At 36.1% G+C, this 25,895-nt stretch overlaps 2 protein-coding genes and 1 long non-coding RNA gene across 4 annotated transcripts in view; 2 read left to right on the forward strand and 1 right to left on the reverse strand.

Annotated features, from left to right (window-relative positions):
• LOC127505683 (NACHT, LRR and PYD domains-containing protein 12-like) overlaps positions 1-25,895 on the reverse strand; it is a 312,016-nt gene that overhangs the window by 63,185 nt on the left and 222,936 nt on the right. Inside the window, exons 16-18 of the mRNA XM_051881370.1 lie at positions 17,391-17,561; positions 3,607-3,777; positions 1,593-1,763 (exon numbers count right to left, since the gene is read on the reverse strand). Of these exons, the coding sequence (XP_051737330.1) occupies positions 1,593-1,763; positions 3,607-3,777; positions 17,391-17,561 (513 nt within the window). The remainder of the gene's footprint in view (positions 1-1,592; positions 1,764-3,606; positions 3,778-17,390; positions 17,562-25,895) is intronic.
• Positions 1-25,895, forward strand: part of LOC127505699 (protein adenylyltransferase SelO-like) — a 136,785-nt gene that overhangs the window by 29,890 nt on the left and 81,000 nt on the right. The gene's annotated exons all lie outside the window — the stretch shown is intronic.
• On the forward strand, positions 1,589-18,370 carry LOC127505709 (uncharacterized). The gene is made up of 3 exons (XR_007927787.1): positions 1,589-1,690; positions 3,705-3,826; positions 17,611-18,370. It is a non-coding gene; the product is annotated as an uncharacterized LOC127505709 (long non-coding RNA).

A 25,895-nucleotide genomic window follows, 5' to 3' on the forward strand; every position in this document is an offset into this window, starting at 1 on the left:
CCCTGTTGAGGCCCTGATATAAAATACACAGTATTACTTTAATTTAACATGAATAGTTACTATGTTACTACATTGAAACCGATAACAATGTTTATTTTGATATTTGACGATAATGGCACTTTGCTCTGGTCCAGATCCAGATTACATTCCTCATGAAGCGTGCAGCTCCAGTCGGGGACAGAACACCAAAAACTGGGACTAAAAAAAGAATAAACAAAATGCTTTCTTAAAAAGGCAAAAGAACGCATGCACGTTTTCCTAATATGATAATTAAAAACCAACAGACTGATGAAAATGCGGGACATTTTCTCAATATGCGACGTGCGGGACAAGGAGTGAAAATGCTGTGCGGTACAACGCAAAGTGGGACGGGTGGTCACCCTATTTCAAATGCATTGATCAATATGCTTGCGTCACTTCACTGTAGCCTATATGTGCGCTGGTTCGATCCTTTCCGTGTTCTGACCGGTGTCCGAATCTCAATCAAACGCAAGTCTATTCATTCAAATGATTAATAATGGGAAATAACAAGCGCTTCCATTTCAGAGTCCCTGTTATCAGATCTGCTGAAGATGTTGCTGTTCATGTTTGCCAGCGCAGGACATTTTACAAATCCAGACCAGACGATGTTCTACGGCCCCTGTCCGAAATAAAGAGTAGCCTATCCATGTCACACAGAACAGTTAGGGTGATATTCCTTAATCATACTACCCATCCATATCATTCATCCCAGTATCAACGTCAGAAGGCTACACTATTTCAGGCACACCACAAGGTGTCACTGTGGCCTCAACGCTTCGCTCTCGCCTACTCTGAGCTCGATTGCTATGTCTGAGGTAAGCCACGCCCTCCTCATTACCCTACGGACAAAGAAATATCAAAATACATAAATGAAAAAATAAAGAAATGTAGAAATAAAGAAATGAATAAATGTGGAAATGAACAAATATGGTACATAAATAAAAAAATAAATGTGGAAATAAATAATATATATATATATATAAATAAGGAAATAAATGTATAAATAATTATATATATATTTGCTTTTCTATGTATATTTATTTATTTATTTATTTATTTTTGCTTTTTTATATTTCTTTGTATATTTATTTATGTATTTATTTATTTTTAATTTTGGCAGACTTGAAGTTCCATAGGTGGAAAAGCTACTTGTGATGAACTCTGATTCTTCATGTGGCTTTCCCTTTTACCACCTGCATTATTATGGTGGTTGTCAGTATATGTTAAAGGTACAAAACAGATTTTAGCAGTAGTGTGCTTTGTTGAATTTACTGGTTTACATTCAAATTTTCTTGTTTGTAAATTACAGTTTTATACTGTAAAATGTACAGTTTGTTCTGTAAATGTGTTTACAGTTTTTCTGTATTTTTTACAAGATTATTCTGGCAACCACAGCTGCCAATATTATATTGTAAAAACTATGGATTTTTTTACAGTGCACCTGTCATTTCTGTGCTGAGATTTAGTGTTTACAGAACATTTTAAAAGCTAATTTTAGCCTAAAATTTTCATAAAATGATTCATCTTACTGAGGACAAAAACACGTGTGACTATCAGAGAGACGATCTTACCACAGTGTCTCCAGTTTACAGCGAGGATCCTCCAGTACAGCAGAGAGCAGATGAACTGAATCTCCTAGTTTATTCTCAGACAGATTCAGTTGTCTCAGGTGTGAGGGGTTTGATCTCAGAGCTGAAGCCAGAGCAGCACAACCTTCATCTGTGACTCCACAATTCATCAACCTGTAGAGAACAATGACACGCTCTTCACTCTCTCAGTTTGTCACTTCACTGAAATATGATCCATAGGAGCGTTTACTAAAGTTGTGCCCCTATCGACAACAGGACACTTTCATTTTAATGCATTGTAACCTTTTATCTGCGTCACATTTCGGGTTTCGTGTAGCTTAATTGATAGAGCATTGCAATATGCAATCATGTGATCATGCGATCGTGGGTTCAATCCCAGAGAACGCATGTGCTCATAAATACTGTATTTGCAATTTTGTAAGGGTAGGTTTAGGTTTGGGGTAAGTGTAGTCGTTAATAAAAAAAAAAAAGAAAAAGGGTTTTGCTAAATTGAAATAGGACGACTGGTGGGTAAGGGACCGTGTAAAATGTCCACACATTGCATTTAAATGAACACGCATTTTGATTGGTAACGACGGTCATACAGACGTAACACGACACTGTCATTATTTTTACGCCCGCTAGAGGGCGCATGACTTTAAAACATAAATATAGTTGTCACAACAAGGTGCTTGAAAAAAAGACCTATAGTGTCGTTTTTTGGAGGAGGACAGTGTCTTTCAGACATTTAAATGAAGTTTGAATGAAGTACTGAGCAATATAAAAAAAGACATTTATTGTTTGTTAAAATCAAATTCCACTGATGTCTATGGAAGCTGCAATAATAACCCTTTCAATTATATAATTTGATGAAGTGATTTATTCTTATCAGAAACACATTGTGTATGAAACAATAAATTTTACTCTATTCTTCTCCCAGTTCACCGGCCACATTTATGTATTTCGGGAAAAAATTCGTAAATCCGACAGCTCTGAATTGCGGTGCAAACTCATCGCGTGACAAAACACATTCACTTCCACATATTTTACAATCGCAATATTTCATAAAATTCATGATATAGTTAACAAGTTTGGGAATATTTTGAATAAAAAAGGAAAAACTATATAAACGCGATACCTGCATATATCTGTTAGCTGCATGACGCGTCTCCAAGGAATTAATACGTTCTAAAATAATGTTCTAAAATAATTTCTACTTCTGAAGTGCTTCTTTTATAAAGACCACCGCTTTCAAACATAACGCAGTGAAGCAGCCCCTGCATGGAGTGAATTATCGATTCTCGAGCCATCGATATCAACCAATTCAGCACCAGCGCCACGAACAGCACCTGGTAACGTCGCACTTAAGAAGATATACCTTAAGCAACCTCCTAAGGGACAGTTCGGGGAACACGCCTAGGAAAGGTATATCTTCAGTTAAGGTATGCCTTTAGAGACTTCGTAGCGCATTAAGAAACATCGTTATCGGGAAATCCATCCCAGGTCATTTATTTAGATCAGGGGCGTCCAATCCTGTTCCTGGAGATCAACCTACCTGCAGAGTTCAGATCCAACCCTGATCCAACACACCTTATCAAGTGCTCCTGAAGAACTTAATTATCTGGTTCAGTTGTGTTGGATCAGGGTTTGATCTGAACTCAGGAACAGGATTGGACACCCCTGATTTAGATTAACAAGATAGACACATGATATACAGAACCTGCTTCTGTGCATCAAAATGATACATAATATTGAACTATTCATTTGGTCACGTTTATTCTCTACAGACTAAAATCATTTAATATAAAGAATATGACAAAATACTGACTACATTTAAAGGATATTTTTAAAGAAATGTGAAAATTAACACTGATCAGTCATTTGTGTACACCTGTCATTTCTGTGCTGAGATTTAGTGTTTACAGAAGATTTTCTAATTTTAATCCTAAAATTTTCATTAAATGATTCATCTTACTGAGGACAAAGACACGTGTGACTATCAGAGAGACAATCTTACCACAGTGTCTCCAGTTTACAGTGAGGATCCTCCAGTACAGCAGAGAGCAGATGAACTGAATCTCCTAGTTTATTCCCAGACAGATTCAGATGTCTCAGGTGTGAGGGGTTTGATCTCAGAGCTGAAGCCAGAGCAGCACAACCTTCATCTGTGACTCCACAATCCCTCAACCTGTAGAGAACAATGACACACTCTTCACTCTCTCAGTTCAGATCAACAGGTACAAGTCACAATTCTACAGACTATTAAATATGTCTAATATGTCTTAAATATATTAACTTGTTGTTTGTTAATTATTGTATGATCCACTGATGTTGTGCTGAAGGCTAAAAAAAAAATAAACTTTTTTCAATGATTTCAGAACAAGTACAAAATTAGCAAAGAGAGGATCAGGTTGTCATGTTTTGTCTGTTCATATGGTTCTTTGTATTTAGTTTCTTTGTTTGTCCCTGTCCCGGTGGCCGAGAGAGCTCAAAGCGCTGCAAATGAAGAAAAGAACAGAAAAAAACACCAGCAAATAAAGAAAACATCTTCATCAGTTTGACAACGCATGTGCTGCAGAAGTTCACAACACAACCAAATACAGAAACGTGCTGCAAATAGCACATACCAGGCCCGGCGATCTCAAGCCCCCTCTCTGCGATGATCTGAATGATGATGATGATGATTAGGCTACTTTTAGAATTAAATTAATATTTTAATTTGCCCCGCAATAATTTAGCGCATCACGCATAACCGACGCGCTGTAATAAGATTAGCCTAGCTAACTCCTCATTTAAAAAATAACAACTTGTTTAACACCTACATCTCTTCTCATTTTTATCACTACGTATGGGCCACAAGAGAAATATTAAGAAATAAATTAAGGTTAAATAGTGTTATCAGAACATGTTGAAGTGAGCTCTCATCGCTGAGTTTTTAGTTTCACTTTCTGCATTGAATAGTTGACTGGGATTTGTATGGAAGCCCGTTTCCGCCACTAAATAAAAAAATAAAAGGATTAATTGCGACTTTTTATCTCACAATTCTGACTTCTTTTCTCACAATTGCGAGTTATAAAGTCAGAATTTTGAGATAAAAAGTCGCAATTACTCTTTTTATATTTTTATTTAGTGGCGGAAACGGGCTTCCATAGATTTGAGACATAAAATCGAGTAAATTATTAAAAATAGGCTATATTATTTATTATTAATAATTTATTAATACTATTTTTTACGCAAAATATTATTTTTTCAGATTTTTTTGTATTAAAACTAAAATTTACTCGTTTCATTTCTTTGTAAAATTGTTTTCTGTTTTTTGACTTTCAGATATGTAAGTTTTGTGGCAACGTAAAGTGTGTGGAAGAAGTATCACTGAAGTATCCAGTATGTTTAAGTAATTGAAACATTCTTAAACAGGAGAGATTCAGGCAACCTGTTCACAGTAAATGAAGTAAGTTTTGTCATTATTTACATTAAGACATCTTTTGTAAATTGCAATAATTTCCTTTACACTAGGCCTCCATCTCTTCCATCTTTCTTTTCCTTTTTTCCTCTTAGATAAAAGCAGAATTTATGCGGGTAAAGACTGTGCCACTTTTGTCACCGTTCATAGCAGCTGGACAGACACAAGGTGTGGTAAATTGCATTACAGTTCTTTGGAACTAATTACAAAGATTGAACTATAATCAATCACTGTTTTTTAATATGCATCATATTTTTCAGTACGAAGACATACACATCAAACGAGACTGTGTCAAAGAGTCTGTATGTGTGTCTCAATGGGGACATTAAAGAATTCCAGGTTTGTACTATATACATACTTTTTGTAATGACCTAAACAAAGTATATTGCTGTGTGCTGCCAGTATTTCAATGAAACTAAACAAGGTGTTATTTATTTATTTATTCATTCATTTATTCATTCATTCATTAATTTACTTGCTTAGGACTGCAATCCTGAAGGAGATGAGGGAGGAATTTCTGAGACCACTCTGGGCCTTTTTGTGACCCTTAAAGTGCTGAGTACTAGCTAGACGATGTTGGAGTAGCAACAGAGGGTGTAAAACTGCTACAACACTTGAGAGTTTTTCCTTTGGATTAATAATGCTGTTCGGATTGATCTACGCACTCAAGCTAGGCTCAGAGTCTCAAATTCACATTTGAATTCTTCCAGAAGGTAATGATGAATTTGGACTTCACATAGATGTTTCCATCCCCTGGAAGGACTTTGAAAACTTTTAAACTTGTTCTGTAACGTTGAATTGAAGACAGTATGAACCGATGACACTATGAACCGATGACACTAACTCAAATCAAGAGACTGCACCTAATGCACCTTCTAGCTTCCTCTAACTCTGATACATTTAAAGGGTTAGTTCACCAAAAAATAAAGATTATGTTAGTCTCCTACGCAGTTGATGTTGTACACAAAATATCTTAATTTGTGTTTTGAAGATGAACGAAGGTCTTAGGGGTTTGGAGCGACATGAGGGTGAGTAATTGATGACAGAAATTTTATTTTTGGGCGAATAAACCCTTTAACAGAGATGTTAGCCCTTGTGCTATTCCTTGTCCAGGAAGTTAACTTGTGAGTAGGACACTTGGGCTACTGAATGCCTAAATGCTGAAATGTGACGGACAACAGAAAACCTGTTATAAGTAAAATATAATCCTTCAGATTGCTTTTCTTTTTTTTCCCCAAGTGTCCTGATTGTTTATTTGTTTGAACAAATGTTTACAAGGAATGTAACCATTTACAGATCTGTATCAAGTTTCAGATAAGTGAAAGCACAAACTGATTACCATACTATGCAGTGAGATCCCAATATTACCTTGAATATGTGAAAATAATGTTTGTGTTGAAATTTGGTTCCTTGTTGATCTATGAACTTGGCACACAGCCATAACCATTGTGTTAGTTTGGGAGAAGGCACAAAACTGCAGTAAACAGTTGCCTTAATTTGTGAAATACTGCGTTCTATTTTTTTTTTTTTTTTTTTGTCAGATTGGATGTTTCTTATTATTCCTGGAGCAATTGTGACAATAAACGTTTATAAATGTAACACGTGTTTGACCATTTATTTAATATAAATAAAGAAATGTAAGGTAGTTATATAAAGCAAGTAAGAATAAGTTACTTGAAAAGAGTAAGGTTTATGTATTACACAAGCTTAAATTGCAGTTTATCAGTTAACATAACCTTTATTTAATTCATTCAAGTCAACTGAACATGATGGGGAAGCTTAAATAAAAGTTAACTTTTTTACGTTGGATTTATGTGATTAAATTGGATGGAAATTTTATATGCAATTGAATTACATAAGTTTTAACTTTTGGGGTTAAATATTTTTTGAGTGTTCACACCTGTTCCTTATTTTACTCCAGATTTTGTAAGTGTATTTATAGCCCAGTGTTTCAGTTCCTGGTTGTTCATTCTTCTTGTTTTGATGGTTTGTTTCTTGGTTCTCTTACATTACTCTTCTCCAGTTCTCTGTTATATTGAGTTTGTTTGGTTTTTGTACACTGTAAATGATTTTTGTTGTTTTTACAGTAATATTACTGTATTCTCAACAGTTCTTTACTGGAGAATTTGTGTACAGTATGTTGATGTAGATTTTGTTTTCACAGTATTATCACTATTTTCAACAGTTTCGTACTGTATGAGCTGCAGTATGTTACTGTAGATTTTCAATGCATTCTGGGAAAATAGTAGCCTACTGTAAATCTAAATACAGTACAAAATGACCTCAAAAAACAACCACACGTCCTCACACAACGGCTCTGTGACAGACTCATCGTGAAGATGAAAGCACACAAGAGTATGGTGGGTTAACTAATTTTTTAGACTTTTCAATTGCTTTATACATTTTATTCTGATGTTATTTGCAGTATATAAAGCTGTTTTAGTAATACTTTTCTGCAAGAATATCAGAGTGAACGCTCAATTTCTGAGTAAATCTGAGCTAACTGGCCTTTTTTCCTGCAGCGTCTCTGGCAGACCGGCGAGAGACTCGTTGTGAAGATGAAAGTCCTAGGATCAGGGGTGTGTCCAGGATTTTATACTTGGGGTGGCAAAGGGGGGTCAAGAGCAAAATAAGGGGTGCCAACTAGGCTTGCCATGGTATATGCAAAACCAGTTATACCATATTATGACGGACAATACCGGTATTTTATACTGATTTAAAAGGGGAAACAATAAAAAAAATAAAATAAAATAAATACTTGAAACTACTTGATAGTATATTAAAAACACATTTTTTCATATTTCACAGTGTCTCAAAATAGCACAGCTGAGTACACTTAGATGTTCTTAAGCTTATCTTAAGAAGATTTCAAGTGTTTTTTTTACCATTTTTAATTTGTTTTTGTAGTTCTAATCAAATCCTCCTCCAAAGCGTAATGGGTTGTGAGCAATATTAGCTGTTATATTGTGCACGGAAATAGTAAATAGTAGACCATCCGGGGACTTTTGGCATATTCTTTTGAACATACTATGCTTTGGGACACACTTATTGTAATCTCACGTACTATTTAGGATGGATAGTTTGGACATTGGGACGCAGGGAGTGGCCCTCCAGGAACAGGATTGGACACCCCTAACACATTGGCTGTCTTCAATATGACATACTTAATTTCTAGAGATTACTACAGGTTATTTCATTTCATTTCACGTATTTATTAAGCACTGATAAACACAACAGCAGTTGAACCATAGTGCTGTACAAATAAAATAAAACAATGAGAAAATAAAATCAGCAAATTTGACATACAAGGTTTAAAAAGCCAAAGTAAAAAAATAAGATTTCAATTTAGATTTAAACTCATAGACAGAAATTGATTTTTTCACAGATAAAGGGAGACTATTCCATAGCCTAGGCCCAGCTGTCGCAAATACACGATCACCTCTTGCCTTTAACCATGATCTAGGCTGAGACAAAGAGCAACTTTTGATCTCAGACATCTTGTTGGCTTATTTTCTTTTAATAAGTCAGACAAATAAGAGGGTGCCAGATCATTTAAAAACAAAGACCAATATCTTAAAATCAATTTGATAACACACTGGTAGCCAGTTTAAAGTCTTTAAGATCAGAGTAATATGATCTCGCTTTCGAGTCCCAGTTAAAAACCTGGCTGCAGCATTTTGGACCATCTGGAGTCGTGATATTGAAGACTGAGGTAGACCAACATATAAAGAGTTACAGTAATCCAGGCGCGATAGGACAAGGGCATGCGTGACTCTCTCAAGATCTTTAAAGGGGGGTATAATGCTATTTCATGCATTCTGACTTATTTACACTGTTAAAGAGTTGGATTATCATGCTAAACATGGCCAAAGTTCCAAACACGAGTTGGGTGTATGACAGAGTATTTCTGTGCCAATTTCTGAGTATTTCAGTATTTCTGGGAGGGGATTCGAGTATGGGCCTGAGTGATGTAAACGGGGGCGGAATTCCTTGTACGGGCACTTCTCCAGGAAGGGCGCACGCACACGTCGACCAGAGAGAGAGAGCAAGAGCACGCCCATCAACGCGCGTTAGGGTTTACAGAAGTCGTTGGCAGCGCTGCACAGGTCACAGGACTTCACAAAATCAACAATCTCACCAAAGAAGTGTGTTTTTGGTTGTGAGGGAAAGATAACCTTGCTTCCCAAAGAACCCAGCGTTACGTGGAGCTGAGAGTTTTGTGCTCACGCATTACATTGATGCGCTCTCGATATTTGTTATTGAAATAACCATAGAAACTGATAGTTGCAATCACGTTTTTATTGGTTAAAATGAATGGAGAATATCTTGTGTTTTTCCGTGGCTGTTCGAGCCCTCAGGAACAGCGCTTATGGTTTCATAAACAAGGCCCAGTTCCACTCTGGATTTACAGATCATTTGAAACTGAAAGATGGAGCGGTCACAGCGATATTGATCCCGGTCATGAGTCTGAACCGCAGGTGGTGAGTAAAACTGCTTCAAATGTCTGTTTTGTTGGCAATAGGCACCTAAGTGCATATAATGTAAACAACACGAACGTAGTGAATTCATAAATTCATTATTCATTATTCACTGTACGCTATATTCATTATAGTGATTTAAAAGTTACCCATGGATAACGCGATGGTGTATTGTGTGTGTTTAAATACATCTGTTTAGCTGACCATTGATAGCTTGCAGCCGATCTCTACACAAAAGCTGCGTGTGCTCCTGACAGCTCATCACTCTTTCTCCGCTCACAACGTCACGCCTCCAGGCACTCGGCTGTTTTCGGAAAGACTCGGTACAGCGTGTGTATCTTTTATAAATATGACTAAACTAAAGACTTTTCGGCGATATGAAGGATGCTATACTACTCTATAGGTACTTAAGATTAACATGAGATTAGCAGAAACTGTGTGTGATACCCCCCCTTTAAAAGATAACCAAGACTTGACTCTAGAGAGAAGTTTTAACTGGAAAAAAACATGACCTCACTACTGTATTAATATGTTGATCAAATTTCAGGGAGGAATCTAAAAGGAATCACAAATTTTTCACAGTTGGATTGATGAAGGTGTTCAGATACTCAAGATTAAGGTTTCATTAGCCTTTTTCACCTGAGGCCCAAACACAATAACTTCTGTTTTGCTAAAATTTAAACGTAAAAAAAATTTGAAGACAGCCAGTATCTAATGTCCTCTAGACATGCAAACAATTTCCCTAACCCTTTCATGTCTTTTTGCTTCAGAGCAGATATATTTGTGCATCACCTGCATAAAAGTGAAATGATACTCCATGTTTCCTAAGTATATTTCCAAGTGGGAGCATATACAAAGAAAACAGGGTTCGGGCAAGAATGGACCCTTGAGGAACACCACAAGTCAAGGGGGCAACAGATGAAACAGAGTTTCCAATGCCCACTGAAAAAGTTCTGTCACACAAAAAGATTTAAAGCAGCTTAGGGCAAGGCCTCGGATGCCCACACACTGTTCAAGACGTGAAATAAGAATAGTGTGGTCAACTGTATCAAATGCAGCACTCAGGTCTAGTAAAACCAGAATAACTGAATCCCCTGAATCAACTGATACCAGGATATCATTTAATACTCTTAGTACGGCAGACTCAGATTTCTCCTAAAGCCAGACTGAAAAAAAATCTCAAAAATTTCTCAAATGTCTCAAAAATACTGTTTGTGTCCAGAAATGTTTGTAATTGCACTAATATTGATTTCTCTAAGATTTTTGCTATAAAAGGTCAATTAAAAATAGGCTTTTTCAAGACTGGTTTCACCAAAGCATGTTTACAAAAAGTTGGGACAGACCCAGTAAGAAAACTCTTATTAACAATTTCTAAGATCCATGTCCCAAAACAGTCAAAAATATATTTGAAAAAATGTGTGGAAACAATATCTAAAGAGGAAGTTGTAGCCTTCAACTTAGTGACTGTATGAATTAAACAGTCTAAAAACTTAGTAGTCGTCAGAGAGACAGGTAACGCTTCAAAGGGAGATACAATGGACTGCCTGATAACCATTATTTTATCAACAATATTACGATCCGTCTAGGTTAAATCACAATAAATTAAAAAAAAGAAAGAAAAATGCCTCCACCGCCCAGTCGTCAGACCAAAGAAAAAATAAATAGATAAATAAATCAAAACCACTAGATTCAGGGTTCAAAAAAAAAAAAAAACGTTTTATTAAGATAAAATAAAATGAGTAAATAACATTTGAGAATTTCCAGGATAACAAACTTCAGGAAGACCCAAGGCCCAAAATAACAAACAAATAACGAGTAATAAACAAAAAATATCCAAAATAACTTCCCTCAGATTATCAAAACAAAATACAACAAATTACCCTTACTACACTAACAAAACAGAGCGAAATTAATTTCAAAAGAAAAGGGCAGGTCAACCCTACCGGGCACCATCACTGTAAAGAAAAGAAAATATATAACAGAGTCCCAAAAAAAAAAAAAAAAAAAAATATACACAATATGTAATGGGGGTCTGGCGGCTGGAGAGGAGTGCGACCGGCCCGAAGTCGCACAGCTCAACTGCAGAAAGCGGAAGAGATGGTTTTAAACCCTTATTCAATCGTCCTAAGCCAATCCCGGCAGAGAGAGGTGGAGCCATCCCGCAACCGATTAGGCTACGTGATATCCTGCTTAACACAAGCAAAGCAAAAGAACACATAGACAGAAATAACAGGAAAACAATATACTGAATTACACAATTCCGTAACAACAAAAAAATGCAGAAAGTTTTCACACAAAATAACCGATTCAGAAAGATAGATGTTATAGGATTCGTCACAGAGTTCAATATATTGAACAAGACCCTTGAACTACTTGAGTTTTTAGTAATTTGCTCTGAGAAATACTTGGACCTGGCAGTTTTTACAGCTTTTTGATGTATAGTTAATGCATAATTTCATAAGACACCTGTAACTTGTCCTTTTTCCATCGCCGCTCTGCTCTTCTGCAGACTTGTCTAAGACGGCGAGTGTTATTATTCAGCCAGGTTCATATCTATCTTTATATTGTTTAGGTCTCAAGGGAGCAATGGTATCTAAGACACTGGTACACGGCGAATTAAACATATTGAGAAGTTCGACAACATTTAAAACGTCAGCACAAGATTCTACTATCCACTTATGCAGTGGATATATATTTAGACATTATACGAGGTAATTATTTTAAATTGTATAGACAGATTTTGTAAAGATGTTTCAACATGCAGTCAAAAATGACCTTTCTGCCTCAGTCAAATCTGACTGTTACAAAGAAAAGATAGAGCAAGCATTTTGTTACCTGCCATTTATTTTAAACATCACAGTTCAAGCATAACTTTATATTGTCTTCACATGCTATCAGAATTATGGTAAATATGAGTTTCCTAGTTGGAAATTGGACATGAACTAAAAACATAAGGAGAGGAGAACGATTGCTGCTGTGACTGCTATTCTTTATTAGTTTTTTCCACAATACATTGCCTGTCTTGTTGTTAAAGCAGTGCATGTTAACATATATGAATAGTCATTTAAAGCATATTGTTTGTTTTATACACAGTGAAAATAGCATGTATTTGACTGAAATTCTAGAACTGTTGACTATCCAGATCTATATAGTGTGGTAAAACTAGAGTAGGATGTATGTTTGACCACTACTAACATTTTAGTCATTATCTGTGGCAACCTTATCTTGTAAACCATTTGGCTTTTGTTGTAAATGTGTTTATAATCAATATTCTTTAGTGTCGTCTGCTAGTGTTTGCCAGTGAATCTATGAATTTCTGGGAAATGACCCAGCCCATCACTCAAACACTCCATCAGCGAGAAAAACAAGCCACTCTCTGTGTTGAGGCCAATTTCACCACTGCTCTCCACATTATACCTGTAACATTCACAGAAAAACGGCTTTCTAATTCTTTTAACAACAAAGCACTTGAAAATAACAAACTAGCATTAGTTACACAGTGGTCAGACTGTGTGTGTGTGTGTGTGTGTGTGTAATGTGGAAACAGATACAACCACATAAACTCAACAAATTTAATTTTTTTGAGTGTGTGTTCAGAATCAGAAGTCTATAAATAGTCACCAAGTCTTGCACAACTCATGAAAAAACAAAAATGGTTCAGAGTAGACATGTGCTGGTATTTAGTAATATGGTATATTGCAGTAATGAATATGTACTGTATGGTTATCGGGGGCACTTCAAAATACTGTGATAAATTCTAGGTGGTTCTTATCTAGTTTTGATTTTTAGAACACACATTGGCTTCTTTTCCATCAACCGGTTAAAATTTACAACATATTAATAACATGCATGCTGTGTAACAGAATGAAGAAAAAAGGCAAATTCACTCTATGAGAGATGGCGCTTATTGAAAAGCATAAATAGCACAGCTACCCCCGTACACAAAGCAGAGCTGCAAAACTTTTGGCTTCTGACACCTCTTCACAGAGATGAATGAAAGACAGTATTTACATGTTTTCAAACAGCCATTTTGAATTTTGCATTCGCTAATTTTGCTTTTGCTACTCTTTATCAAACAACACCAAATACTTAAGGCACACTATATGCAGAAATTTTCAGTTACTATTTGTAAACACAACATTCACATTTGGGCCCTCCTCATAGGCAGAACACCACCAGAAGCACATAATAAACACTAATTATGTCATCATTAAAACAATTACAGTGCCTAGTAATCTGTCATGTTATAGATTGCAATCAACAACAGCAGCATTAGCAAAATGTTTTGTGTCAAGACAGAACTAAAGACAGACTCACAGTACAGAACTATGAGACTACGTGAATCGTCACGGTGCTCACACTACACAAGTTTTCTTGTCGTCTGCCGTCTTCTTGTCTTAGCAGGGCTCATACTACACAACACAATGCTGATAAGGTGCACAAACTACAAGATCTTTGGCCAAGCAACAACCCCAACCAACAACGAAAAAACATTTTCTCACATGACTTCACGAGAGACACTGGAGAGTCGCTTATGCTCGCTGCCCAAGTCATATGTACAGAAAAAAAGATTAGACAAAAAATAAAATAAAATAAGAAAATTGGGCATAAACACACACAGGCTGGCTGTCTAATGTCTATTCAGCAAAAACTGATGGTAAATAAAATATATCAATGCTAAGTGTAGAGCAAAGACCACTTATTTATGTTTTAAAAATATATTTCATGTTAGATTATTAGTATAAAACAATTATGATCAAATTGTCACCTTGCATTCATGTACATTAAGGTGCATGATATCATTAGAGCAGTTTACCAAGTTGTTTCATCGCTCACACTACAAGATAACGTGGTGAAAATATCAAACAGGTTTGAAAATATCGCAGCATCTGTGACTGCTGGAGACAGGCTCTGATCACGTTACTGACATGATCATATTTGATCATCAGAGCATCAGAGACCGCAACTAGCACCGGTATGGCGCTGATCCGGGGGTTTTGTTGCGGACCTTGGAAATCTGTCTGCGACAGCAAAATCCAGTGTTAGTCTGCCTTTAGCGGGGCTTCCTGAGCCTCAGACACAGAAGATAAAGTCTTGCACTCACATGCGCTGATATTGGCTGGAGCGAAACACCCACTGGCTAAAAGAGACTCAATGTTTACACTATTAGGGAAGTTAAACCCATTAATGGCATACTAATAGTAGACAATGAACAATAAACTGGGTTAAGAGAATGTATTTTAGCATAAATTTTACAAACTTCACCTGTAAAGGTTAAAGTCCCCCTTCAGTCAATAATTGTATCTCTTCAAACTCATCTTTGATAATCACAATGACATATTTAAACACTTTTTTTTTCCTGGGACAATAATTTCCTCATGCCTTAAAACAGCTAAAATGTAACTCTACACCATTGCTTCATCATGAATATGCAAATTAGTCTCCGCCTCTACTCCATCACACCAGCTCAGACTGCCTGATCCACTCGGTCAACTGTAGTAACAGATACACAATGGCAAGTGGAAATATTACTTTAATTCAGCCATATACTTGAACCAGAAACTGAAAAGAAGAGGAAGAGTGAATTGTACAGGCAGGTCCAGTTCTGCGGGTGTAATGATGGGTCGACAGAATGTGGATCCATTTGCAGCTAATTTTATTAAAAGGACTTACAGAGCAGACAGGGCAAAGGCAGAGGCATAAACAGGAACAGGCAATGGTCGAGGCAGGCGGCAGACAAACAGAAACAGGGTACAGGCAAGGATCAGGGCAGGCAGCAAACAATCACAGTCCAGGAAACAGGCAAAGATCAGGGTAGGTAGCAAAGGGTCGCAGGGAATAAACAGTCCAATCGGTAACAGGTAAACAGTCCACAGAAAAACGCTCAGAAAAGATCACCTAGGCAAATCAAGACTTCGCAATGTGTGTGTGTGTGAGTGTGTCTTAAATAGTGTGAGTGTGATGCGGTGCAGGTGTGTGTGCAATCAGTCCCAGGAATGAGGGCCCATGGGAAACGTAGTCCGCATGAGAACTGATCAGTATTCCGGTGATGGCTCCCTCCGGTGGTCCGGAGGAAGGGCCGAGGGAGCCACATTCGTGACAGCGGGGGTTCTTGAGGGTGCTAAGCACACGCACACCAAAGCAAGAGCACCATCAGCTGATACTGTAATAATATAATATAATATTGATGAAACAGATTCGGTAAACACTCCAGTGTGTATTTGTGTTTGGAGAAGGTCAAATGTTTCTATTTACAACCACAGGAGTAGTTTGTGAGGTTAGGATCCAAGATTTGACTAAATATATTTTTTAATTCATATTTTCAACTCAAAAGTAAATATGCATATAATGTAGTTATTTTAATATTTTAGATTATTTTGTAAATAAATTAATAAATCAAATCAAACTTTGATTTGCCTCCCCCAATGTTATTTGTGTAAGAAGTTATCATGTGACGAATCTGCATTTGGGCGGATAACAGCCTATGAGATATACTGCTTTTTTGTAGTGTGGCCTGAATGGATATTTAGCTTTTTTTTTTTTTTTTTTTTTTTAAACTGCAGTGAAATCTGTATCTAACTAAAATAAAGTCAGATGAAGATGCTGATGTCGTGTTTGATGACTCTGGACCTGGACAATCTCATACAGGTGATCTTCAGGACACTCTGTTGTAGCGGCTCTTGCATTCATGTCAGGAAGAGGACCATTACATCCAAATGTTATTCAATTTACACAAAACAAAACTTAAAGATTTTTAAATATAAACTGCTTAATCTGCCATTTTCAGTAAGATGTGTGATTTAACTTTAAGATGTGTGTTTAACTTTAATCAAGCCCAACAGATATCTATTTTAAAGCAGTGGGTATACAGTGCATTATTTTCAACGTGTTGAACAGGTGTAGTGAAAGTGATTTGTGTGCGATGTATCTGGTTGCCATGACAACCTCACTGCTGCTCTATGTAATCAGTAAAACCACTTGAATGGTACAGAGTGTGAATTTGTTCACTATAGAAAAGCTACAATGTATTCAGGCTTTATATAATCCAATCCTTTCTAGGATATATATAATCAATTCAGAATCTGAATGAAAGTCGACACATAATGGCAATTAATATGATTAGCCTTTGGCTTGACTACGTTATCAAACAGCTAATAATGTGTTGCTAATGTTACACAAACCATGTTCCCGTTCTTCATCTCAGAGTCTGACAGCTTTCTTCTGAAAATCAGCATCCTTAGAAATAATGATAGGAAAAGCCCTGCACATTGACGGGATTGGTTTCATATTTGGTAGGAATTAGGGACGGTTTCAAACACGTCTTTGGTTCACTGCAGTTTTAAGGAGAAACTGCTCAGCAATGGTGTTGACTGATGAATTTGCACATGGTTTGTCTTAAAGCATATTAAAAATACTACATAGAAGTATAAACAACATTAAAAACTTGATTTTCACCACAGGGGGTCCTTAATATTTATTTTAATCTGAACTAAACCATGCCAGTCTAGAAAACACATCAAGATATTTGTTGAAAATGATTTTTTTTAAAATTATTATTATTATTTTATTATTTTATAAATGATCTTTATTATTGTTCTTTATAGTTTTTTTTTTTTCACTTTAATCTGTTTGAAATATTGGTTTACTTTATACATTTTTATTGTGTATGGTTTCATCCTGTTTTTGTAATGTCGTTCAATATTGACAATACTGTATATCATGATAAAAATTACAGTGATATGAAAAGGTAATACCGTCACCAGTTCATACCAGAGTTCATCTTCAGTATCAGAATCAATACATCAAATGATTCATCTTACTGAGGACAAAGACGTCTGACTATCAGAGAGACGATCTTACCACAGTTTCTCCAGTTTACAGTGAGGATCCTCCAGTACAGCAGAGAGCAGATGAACTGAATCTCCTAGTTTATTCCCAGACAGATTCAGATGTCTCAGGTGTGAGGGGTTTGATCTCAGAGCTGAAGCCAGAGCAGCACAACCTTCATCTGTGACTCCACAATCCCTCAACCTGTAGAGAACAATGACACACTCTTCACTCTTTCAGTTCAGATCAACAGGTACAAGTCACAATTCTACACATTAAACATGTCTAATATATGTCTTAAATATATTAATTTGTTGTTTGTTAATTATTGTATGATCCACTGATTTTGTGGTGAAGGCTCAAAACAAAATCAACCTTTTTCAATGATTTCAGAAAAAGTACAAAATAAGCAAAGAGAGGATCAGGTTGTCATGTTTTGTCTGTTCATGTGGTTCTTTGTATTTAGTTTCTTTGTTTGTCCCTGTTCATTTGTTACCTTGGTTACTCATTTGTTCATTGTTCACACCTGTTCCTTGTTTTACCCATCATTTTGTAAGTGTATTTATAGCCCAGTGTTTCAGTTCCTGGTTGTTCATTCTTCTTGTTGTTTTGATGGTTTGTTTCTTGGTTCTCTTTCATTACTCTTCTCCAGTTCTCTGTTATATTGAGTTTGTTTGGTTTTTGTACACTGTAAATGATTTTTGTTGTTTTCACAGTAATATTACTGTATTCTCAACAGTTCTTTACTGTAGAATCTGTGTACAGTATGTTGATGTAGATTTTGTTTTCACAGTATTATCACTGTATTTTCAACAGTTTCGTACTGTATGAGCTGCAGTATGTTACTGTAGATTTTCAATGCATTCTGGGAAAATAGTAGCCTACTGTAAATCTAAATACAGTACAAAATGACCTCAAAAAACAACCACACGTCCTCACACAACGGCTCTGTGACAGACTCATCGTGAAGATGAAAGCACACAAGAGTATGGTGGGTTAACTAATTTTTTAGACTTTTTAATTGCTTTATACATTTTATTCTGATCTTATTTGCAGTATATAAAGCTGTTTTAGTAATACTTTTCCTGTAAGAATATCAGAGCGAATGCTCAAATTCTGATTCAAGCTGTGCTAACTGGCCTTTTCTTCCCGTAGCATCGCTGACAGACCGGTGAGAGACTCGTTGATGAAAGTCCTAGGATCAGGGGTGTGTCCAGGATTTTATACTTGGGGTGGCAAAGGGGGGTCAAGAGCAAAATTAGGGGTGCCAACTAGGCTTGCCATGATATATGCAAAACCAGTTTTAAAAATAACATATTATGATGGACAATACTGGTATTTTATACTGATTTAAAAGGTGAAACAATAATAAAAAAAAATATTTGACAACAACAGTTCCTAACTAAAAATGCACTCATTACATCAACAGATGTTTGATTCTTCTACAACAGGGGTCATTTTTAAGTAATCCATGTCTGATTAAGATTGAAGCTAAACTCTAAACCCTGATCTACATAAAACATTAGTAATGGTTGGTGGGTCAAAAACAGGAGCACCAAGCCACATTTTATATTATCATGCTTTCAGTAAAAATCTTCTCATCAGTAAATGAAAAACTGTCTAAATATCAAAATAAAATAAAATAAAATTTGTAAAATATACCTCTATTGCAGGGGTGTCTAAACTCTGTCCTGCAGAGTTTAGCTCCAACTTGCCTCAACACACCTGACTGGAAGTTTCTTGTAAGTTTCTAGTAAGATCTTGATTCGCTGCTTCAGGTGTGTTTTATTGGGGTTAAAGCTAAACTCTGCAAGATAGTTGCTGCATCCCAATTCACCTGCTTATACTTTACTCAAAAATGATGCACTCTTTTTGTGAAGAAAAAGTTCATACTTTTGAGTGTGTAGCGAAAGAGTAGACAAGCTTTGGGACGAACTATCACGCATCCTGCACTGTAAACTGGCCTGTCAATCATCTTGTCACAGTTAAACTCCTCCACGTTTTATTTAAATTTGAAGAGAAGATTTGAAGAGAAATTGAAGAAAAGAAGTAGGTTGTTGATCTGCCAGTCGTGGGTCTTTCATGCGGAGACTCTCTTCATGTGTTTGCGTAATGATGCATTTAAAACCTCATGGCCTAACGGAGCCTTATAATAGTCCACATTGTTTTTGCAGATGAAATGTAACAGGATAACATTAAAAAAATATTTTTATCAGGTTAAATTTTGATTATTAGCCACCCAAACCCCTTTATCTAAACCGTATTTAACCATCGGTCACACACATACTCATACTTCAGGTTTCAGAGTTGGGCATGTCATAAACTTTAAACGTGGCGGAGTGGAGAACGATTGCTGCTGTGACTGCTATTCTTCACCTTGTCTTGTTGTTAAAGTATTAACATATATGAAAGGCCATTTTAAGCATTGTTAGTTTTATACAGTGAAAACAGCATGTATTTGACCCAAATTCTAGAACTGTTGACTATCCAGATCTATATAGTGTGGTAAAACTAGAGTAGGATGTATGGTTGACAACTACTAACATTTTAGTCATTATCTGTGGCAACCTTATCTTGTAAACCATTTGGCTTTTGTTCTGAATGTGTTGTACTGCTAATGTTTGCAAGTGAATCTATGAATTTCTGGGACTGGTAAATGACCCAGCCCATCACTCAAACACTCCATTAGTGAGAAAAAAAAAAAAATGTGTGTGTGTGTGTGCGTTTTTGTGATTTACGAGGACACAAATTTGTATAATAACATGGGTATTACACTGGTATTACGACGTAAACATGAAGTATGAGGACATTTCATGAGGCCTCATATTTAAAATAGCTTTAAAAACATACTAAACAATGTTTTATTAAAAATGTAAAAATGCAGAATGTTTTCTGTGATGGGAAGGTTTAGGGGTAATGTAGGGGGAGAGAATGTACAGTTTGTACAGTATAAAAACCATTACGCCTATGGAGAGTCCACACTTTGATAGCAAAACAAACCTCTGTGTGTGTGTGTTATGATGATGATCAGTAGCCTACAATAAAGCTCTGCAGGTTATTTACCTCAACGAAACGCATCCTATATGAGATTAATCAGATATTTATAGGCTACTACATAAATTTAATATTACGATTTTTATCTGCACAAAATGACACGAATGCACAAGTGAAGCTTGAACTAAGTTGTGTGCTAATCAGAATGTTTAACTCCAGTAGACACGCACTTCCCACAACAACGCGCTGAAACAACAACACAGAGAATTCACAACGTTTTATTACAATAGTGTTCTCATTATAATGTTATGTAAATGACAGTCCCAGTAGTTATTAATGTTGCGCATTGCTGTTTGGCTGCCAGTGGTGTGGTCCCTTGTGATTGAAGCCAACAATTCTGCCGATCTAACTTCTTTTGGGATTGAATAAAATTGTAGTTCGGGGTTTCTCTGACGACTGTTATTACAGCTAACAGCACCACATATCCCAGGCATATTGTAACCTTGTTGTGAACTTTCTAGGAGTGTTTCATTGATCTTCCTCTGGTAGTTGAGGCTGCTGTGACTTTAGACTGAAACAGGTCACGCAGCTGTGACCAGACACAAAAATGGCGGCGATAAAACGTCACATGAAACCCATGGATAGGTTGAGCTGGAAAGAGACTGACAATCTGAGCAGACCGCTCTTAATGTTTTGATGGTGTCTGGGAGGCTCAGTGTTTACACTATTGGAGAAGTTAAACCCAAAATGGCATACTAATAGTAGAAAATGAACAATAAACTGGGTTAAGAGAATGTATTTCCACATAAATCTTACAGGCCCGGTTTCACACACAGGGCTTAGCCTAAGCCAGGATTAGGCTTTATTTCAATTAGAACATTACTGGTGTGCATCTTGAGACAAAACAATGGCTCTGACATTTTTTAAGATATGTCAGTGCAAATTACTTTCAGTCAAAACAGCTCAAACATGCATTTTAGTCTAGGACTAGCTTAAGCCTTGTCTGTGAAACCAGGGGACAATCTTCATTTTTAAAGATTAAAGTCCTCCTGCAGTCAATAATTTTATCCCTTAAAACTCATTGACAGGGGGTGCTGCAGCACCCTCAGCAACCCTAGTTCCCGCGGCCATGTTTACATCCAAATGTTACTCAATAGACCTTTATCACAGCAGTGGAATTGATCACTGGAAGTGCTTGTCGAAGCAGTGTTTCGATTCTTCCAGTTATGTACATATTTTGATTGTGCTTGTGCTGTAATCGCCTGTAAAGGCAGGATGATTTCAAAATCCAGATATTTCCAGAGACAGGAGAAGAGATATTCTGATGATTAATGTGTACAGAATTTTCCAAACTCAACAGAATTTATAGTTTTAATCAACATAAGCTGATCTGAGAAAGCCGTGGCCTGTAAACATGTCAGAGCTTGTCTAAATAGTGACCGCGACGCTACAGTGTGTGAGACCTGATGAATAAGATCAGAATCAACATATTTATTCATTTGTATTGAATATTTTAGTTATTATTCTGTCATTTTTCTAAAATGCCATTAAAAAAAAAAAAAAAAATCATTTCACTGTACGCAATTCACACATTTCTGCCAAAATTCTTAATTGATATTGATAATTGATAAATTGATAAAGTAGTCACATTATCAAGGCATACTGTTTAAGATTGATTAAATGTTTAACATCATTAAATTTCTTTAAGGCAGTTACCGTGCATTCATTCATCTATTTTAATACTGCTCTTACGAAAATTAACCATGGTTTTACTACAAAAAAAAAAAAAAAAAAAAAAAAACATGATTATTGTGGTTAAACCATGGTAACCACAAATTAACCATGGTTTTGCTAACCATATTTTAATTATGGTATTTGTAGTAAAACTGTGGTAATACAAAGGGCAATCAATCTGTGAAAAAACATGGTTACTACACTTTTACTATAATAAAACCATGGTTATTTATATAAGGGTGTTTATCAGTCAAATTCATTTAAAACTCATTTGTAAACTCAACAGGTGAAATATGATTAGTAAGAGAAAAACTGTTAATGTGAAGACGAGCACTGGACTGCAGCAGGTTAGTTGGGAAATAAATGTATTTATTATTCAGAATGCACATTTGGAAGGGAAAATTTCAGCAGGTACTTCAGCTTTATATATAGAAAGATGGTGCACTTGTATTGTTATGAATGGGAGAAAGTGCAACGCGCAATAAGTCCCGCCTTCTAAATAAGAGCCAATCGCCAAATGGTAAAGTCAGCGCGTCACTACAGCAGCCGTTAGAAGCTCCGGTTCCTATAGAAACAGTCAGACGCGCGCTTCCTATCCACCTTATTCCTACGTCCCATGACTTTGCGTGAATTATGGGTGTAACTTTTTAAACAATTAGTGAAAGGCTCACTCTATAAACACAATGATACGTTTTTTTTACTGGGTATAATGAGATGACATTATTCTACTCATTATTCAACCATCGAACATTAAAAGGACATTTAAAAGTGTAAAAGCATCAACAAGGTACTTTCAACAGACCATGAATAACCCTTATGATTTGAAATAATTTGTTTCAGTCTTTTTAAATGGAAGTTCCCCAAACTGGAAGTGCCACCCATTAATCAAAAGCTCGTCAGGAATGGATAGAGGTGGATAGAGAGGCACACTTAGGACTGCGCATGTGCATTAGCTTGATCCAGCCTGAAAAATGCAGTTTTTACATCAAACTTTAAATCCCGACTGTTTTGCACGCTTCTCATAATGTTTATTGTGTCAATAGGCAGACAGTAGGCAGCTGTTCCAACACTTTCGACCACATGAGCGTTTACACCACGAACACAAACCGATCTAATGCGTTTTCGAATATCTGTTTGCCATGACAACCTCACACCTGTAATCAGTAAAACTTGAATGGTACATGGAGTGTGAATTTGCAAGTTTATTATAAAAAAGCTAAAATGTATTTAAAAGTGTGACTGACCAAATCAGCTGGCTTGGTTAATATCAGAATTTGAATGAAAATCGACACATAACCGAAATTGATATGATTAGCCTTTAGCTTGACTACGTTATCAAACAGCTAATAATGTGTTGCTAATGTTACACAAACCAAGTTCATGTTCTTCATCTCAGAGTCAGACAGCTTCCTTCTAAAAAACAGCATCCTTAGAAATAATGATAGGAAAAGCCCTGCGCTGCACAAACTTTATACATTTTTATTGTGTATGGTTTCAACCTGTTTTTGTAATGTCATTTAATAATGTGACAATACTGTATATCATGATAAAAATAACAGTGATATGAAGAAGTAATACTGTCACTAGTTCATACCAGAGTTCATCTTCAGAATCATTTATTTGCACTGAGATATACTGTTTACTGAAAATATATTTTAAAAGCTGATTTCCTAAATAATACACTGAAAAAAAAAAACTTTCCTTACTCAGTATCTTTGTTTTCCAGTACAAATATTTAAAATTCTTACATTTTTCAGTATACAATTTCTCAAATCCGCTGTCCTGCAGAGATTAGCTCCAACTCTAATCAAAGACACCTGAACAAGCTGATCCAGGTCTTCAGAGTTACAGGAAGGAGAGTTTGATCAGGGTTTGAGCTAAACTCTACAGGGCAGTGGCCCTCCAGTGCCGGATTTTAGAAACCCTGATTTAGTCTTACAGAAGACAAAAACATGTCTGACTATGAGAGAGATGATCTTACCAGAGTTTCTCCAGTTTACAGTCAGGATCTTCCAGTACAACAGAAAGAAGCTTCACACCCGAATCTCGTAGTTTTTTATTATTCAGATCCAGATCTCTCAGCTGTGAGGGGTTTGATCTCAGAACTGAAGTCAGAGCAGCACAATCTTTCTCTGTGACTCCACAATCACTCAGACTGTAGAAAGATGAAAATCATACTTGTTAAACACTATGAACTGAAAACAAAAAGCAATAGAAAATAGAGAAAAATTAGACAATTTGGGACAAATGGGACATGGTGTGGACTCAGAAAAATAAACTCTCAGAGTGCAAAAGATCAAAAGCTGTTCAGTTCAAGATTCTGCACAGGCTGAACAGACACAACATTTACAACATAAAATTATTCCAACTAACTCCACGCTTTGCTCTAAATGTAAGACCATGAAATTGCATGCTTGGGCTAGACTTGGAGTTGGATTCATTATCATTAATTCTTGGATTAATGCCTTGCAGGTGAATAACTAATAAACATACACAAATATTTGATTTTTTTCCCATTGCTGCCAGGAAAACTACTTTTATAGTCCTGGATCAGGGGATCTCTTTGTCTAGCATAAAATTAAGACAAATCATTCCCATGAAATTATTCCCATGACATGAATTTTACAACCATCAACCGATATCTCAACCATGATAGCTTCTTTTTTTTTTATATAATATTTTGTGCTTTAATATGTCATATTACACATGATGTATTATACATATTAGGATATCATATTTCCTATAGATTTTGCCCTTTGCCCTTTATATTCCAGTATTTGGCTCTATCTAGTTTTTCCCTGTATTATAAGAGCTGGGCTTTGTTTGTGGGTTTAAAATGTAATTGTTAAAATGTTGATAAACAACCTTAGTTAAGTAGTCAAGTTTTATTGTCAAATTTGCAACAATAGCTTTGCAAATTTGACAGTTTGCAAAGACATTGGCTTTAACGTTGACCAAATCCATATCAATGGTTTAAATACTAATTCATTTCTAACATTAAACTTGTTTGTTTCAAACTAATCCTCATGTTGAAGACATTGTCTTTAATAGGAGTTTGAGTATAGCTTGTATTGTTTCTCAATCACATCTCCCCATCATTTAAGAAATACATTTTAGAAAAACAATAAAAACAATCAGGGTACATTTATATTGTTGTAATTAAAACTGTGTTTCAAGCATGCTGCCATATTGCTTCAATAACTGATACAATAAATGTTTGTTTGTTTTTAAGATTTATGAGCTTTTGATTTTCTTTTGTCTTACAGTGAAGTGATTGTTCTCACTGATACTTACTGAACTTTAATCACAGGCAGCAGCTTCTGAAGAACCTTCAGTTTTTCATCTTTATTGTTTTCTCCAACAAATTTATTAATATCAAACTCATCCAGCTTCTTCTCTGATGTCAGCAACACAAAAACTACAGCTGACCACTGAGATGAAGAGAGTCTGGCTTCACTTATTGTTCCAGATTTCAGATACTGTTGTATTTCCTCCACTAGTGAATGATCACCCAGTTCATTCAGACAGTGGAACAGATTGATGGATTTCTCTGGAGAGTCAAGGGTCCTGACCTTCTCCTTGATGTACTCAACTGTTTTCTCATTTCTGTCAGATTGGCTTCTTCTCAGTGTCATTAGTCCCTGTAGGAGAATCTGATGAGACTCGACTGACAGACCCAGAAGGAACCGTAGAAAAAGGTCCAGATGTCCATTTTTACTCTGTAGAGCCTCATTCACAGCTCTCTGATGGAGCTCAGAAAATAAAACATGTTTTGATGAATTGTGTTGAAACCAGTCCTTAAACATAGAC

Source organism: Ctenopharyngodon idella, chromosome 23, assembly GCF_019924925.1.
Source record: "Ctenopharyngodon idella isolate HZGC_01 chromosome 23, HZGC01, whole genome shotgun sequence".
Classification (NCBI taxonomy): Eukaryota; Metazoa; Chordata; class Actinopteri; order Cypriniformes; family Xenocyprididae; genus Ctenopharyngodon; species Ctenopharyngodon idella.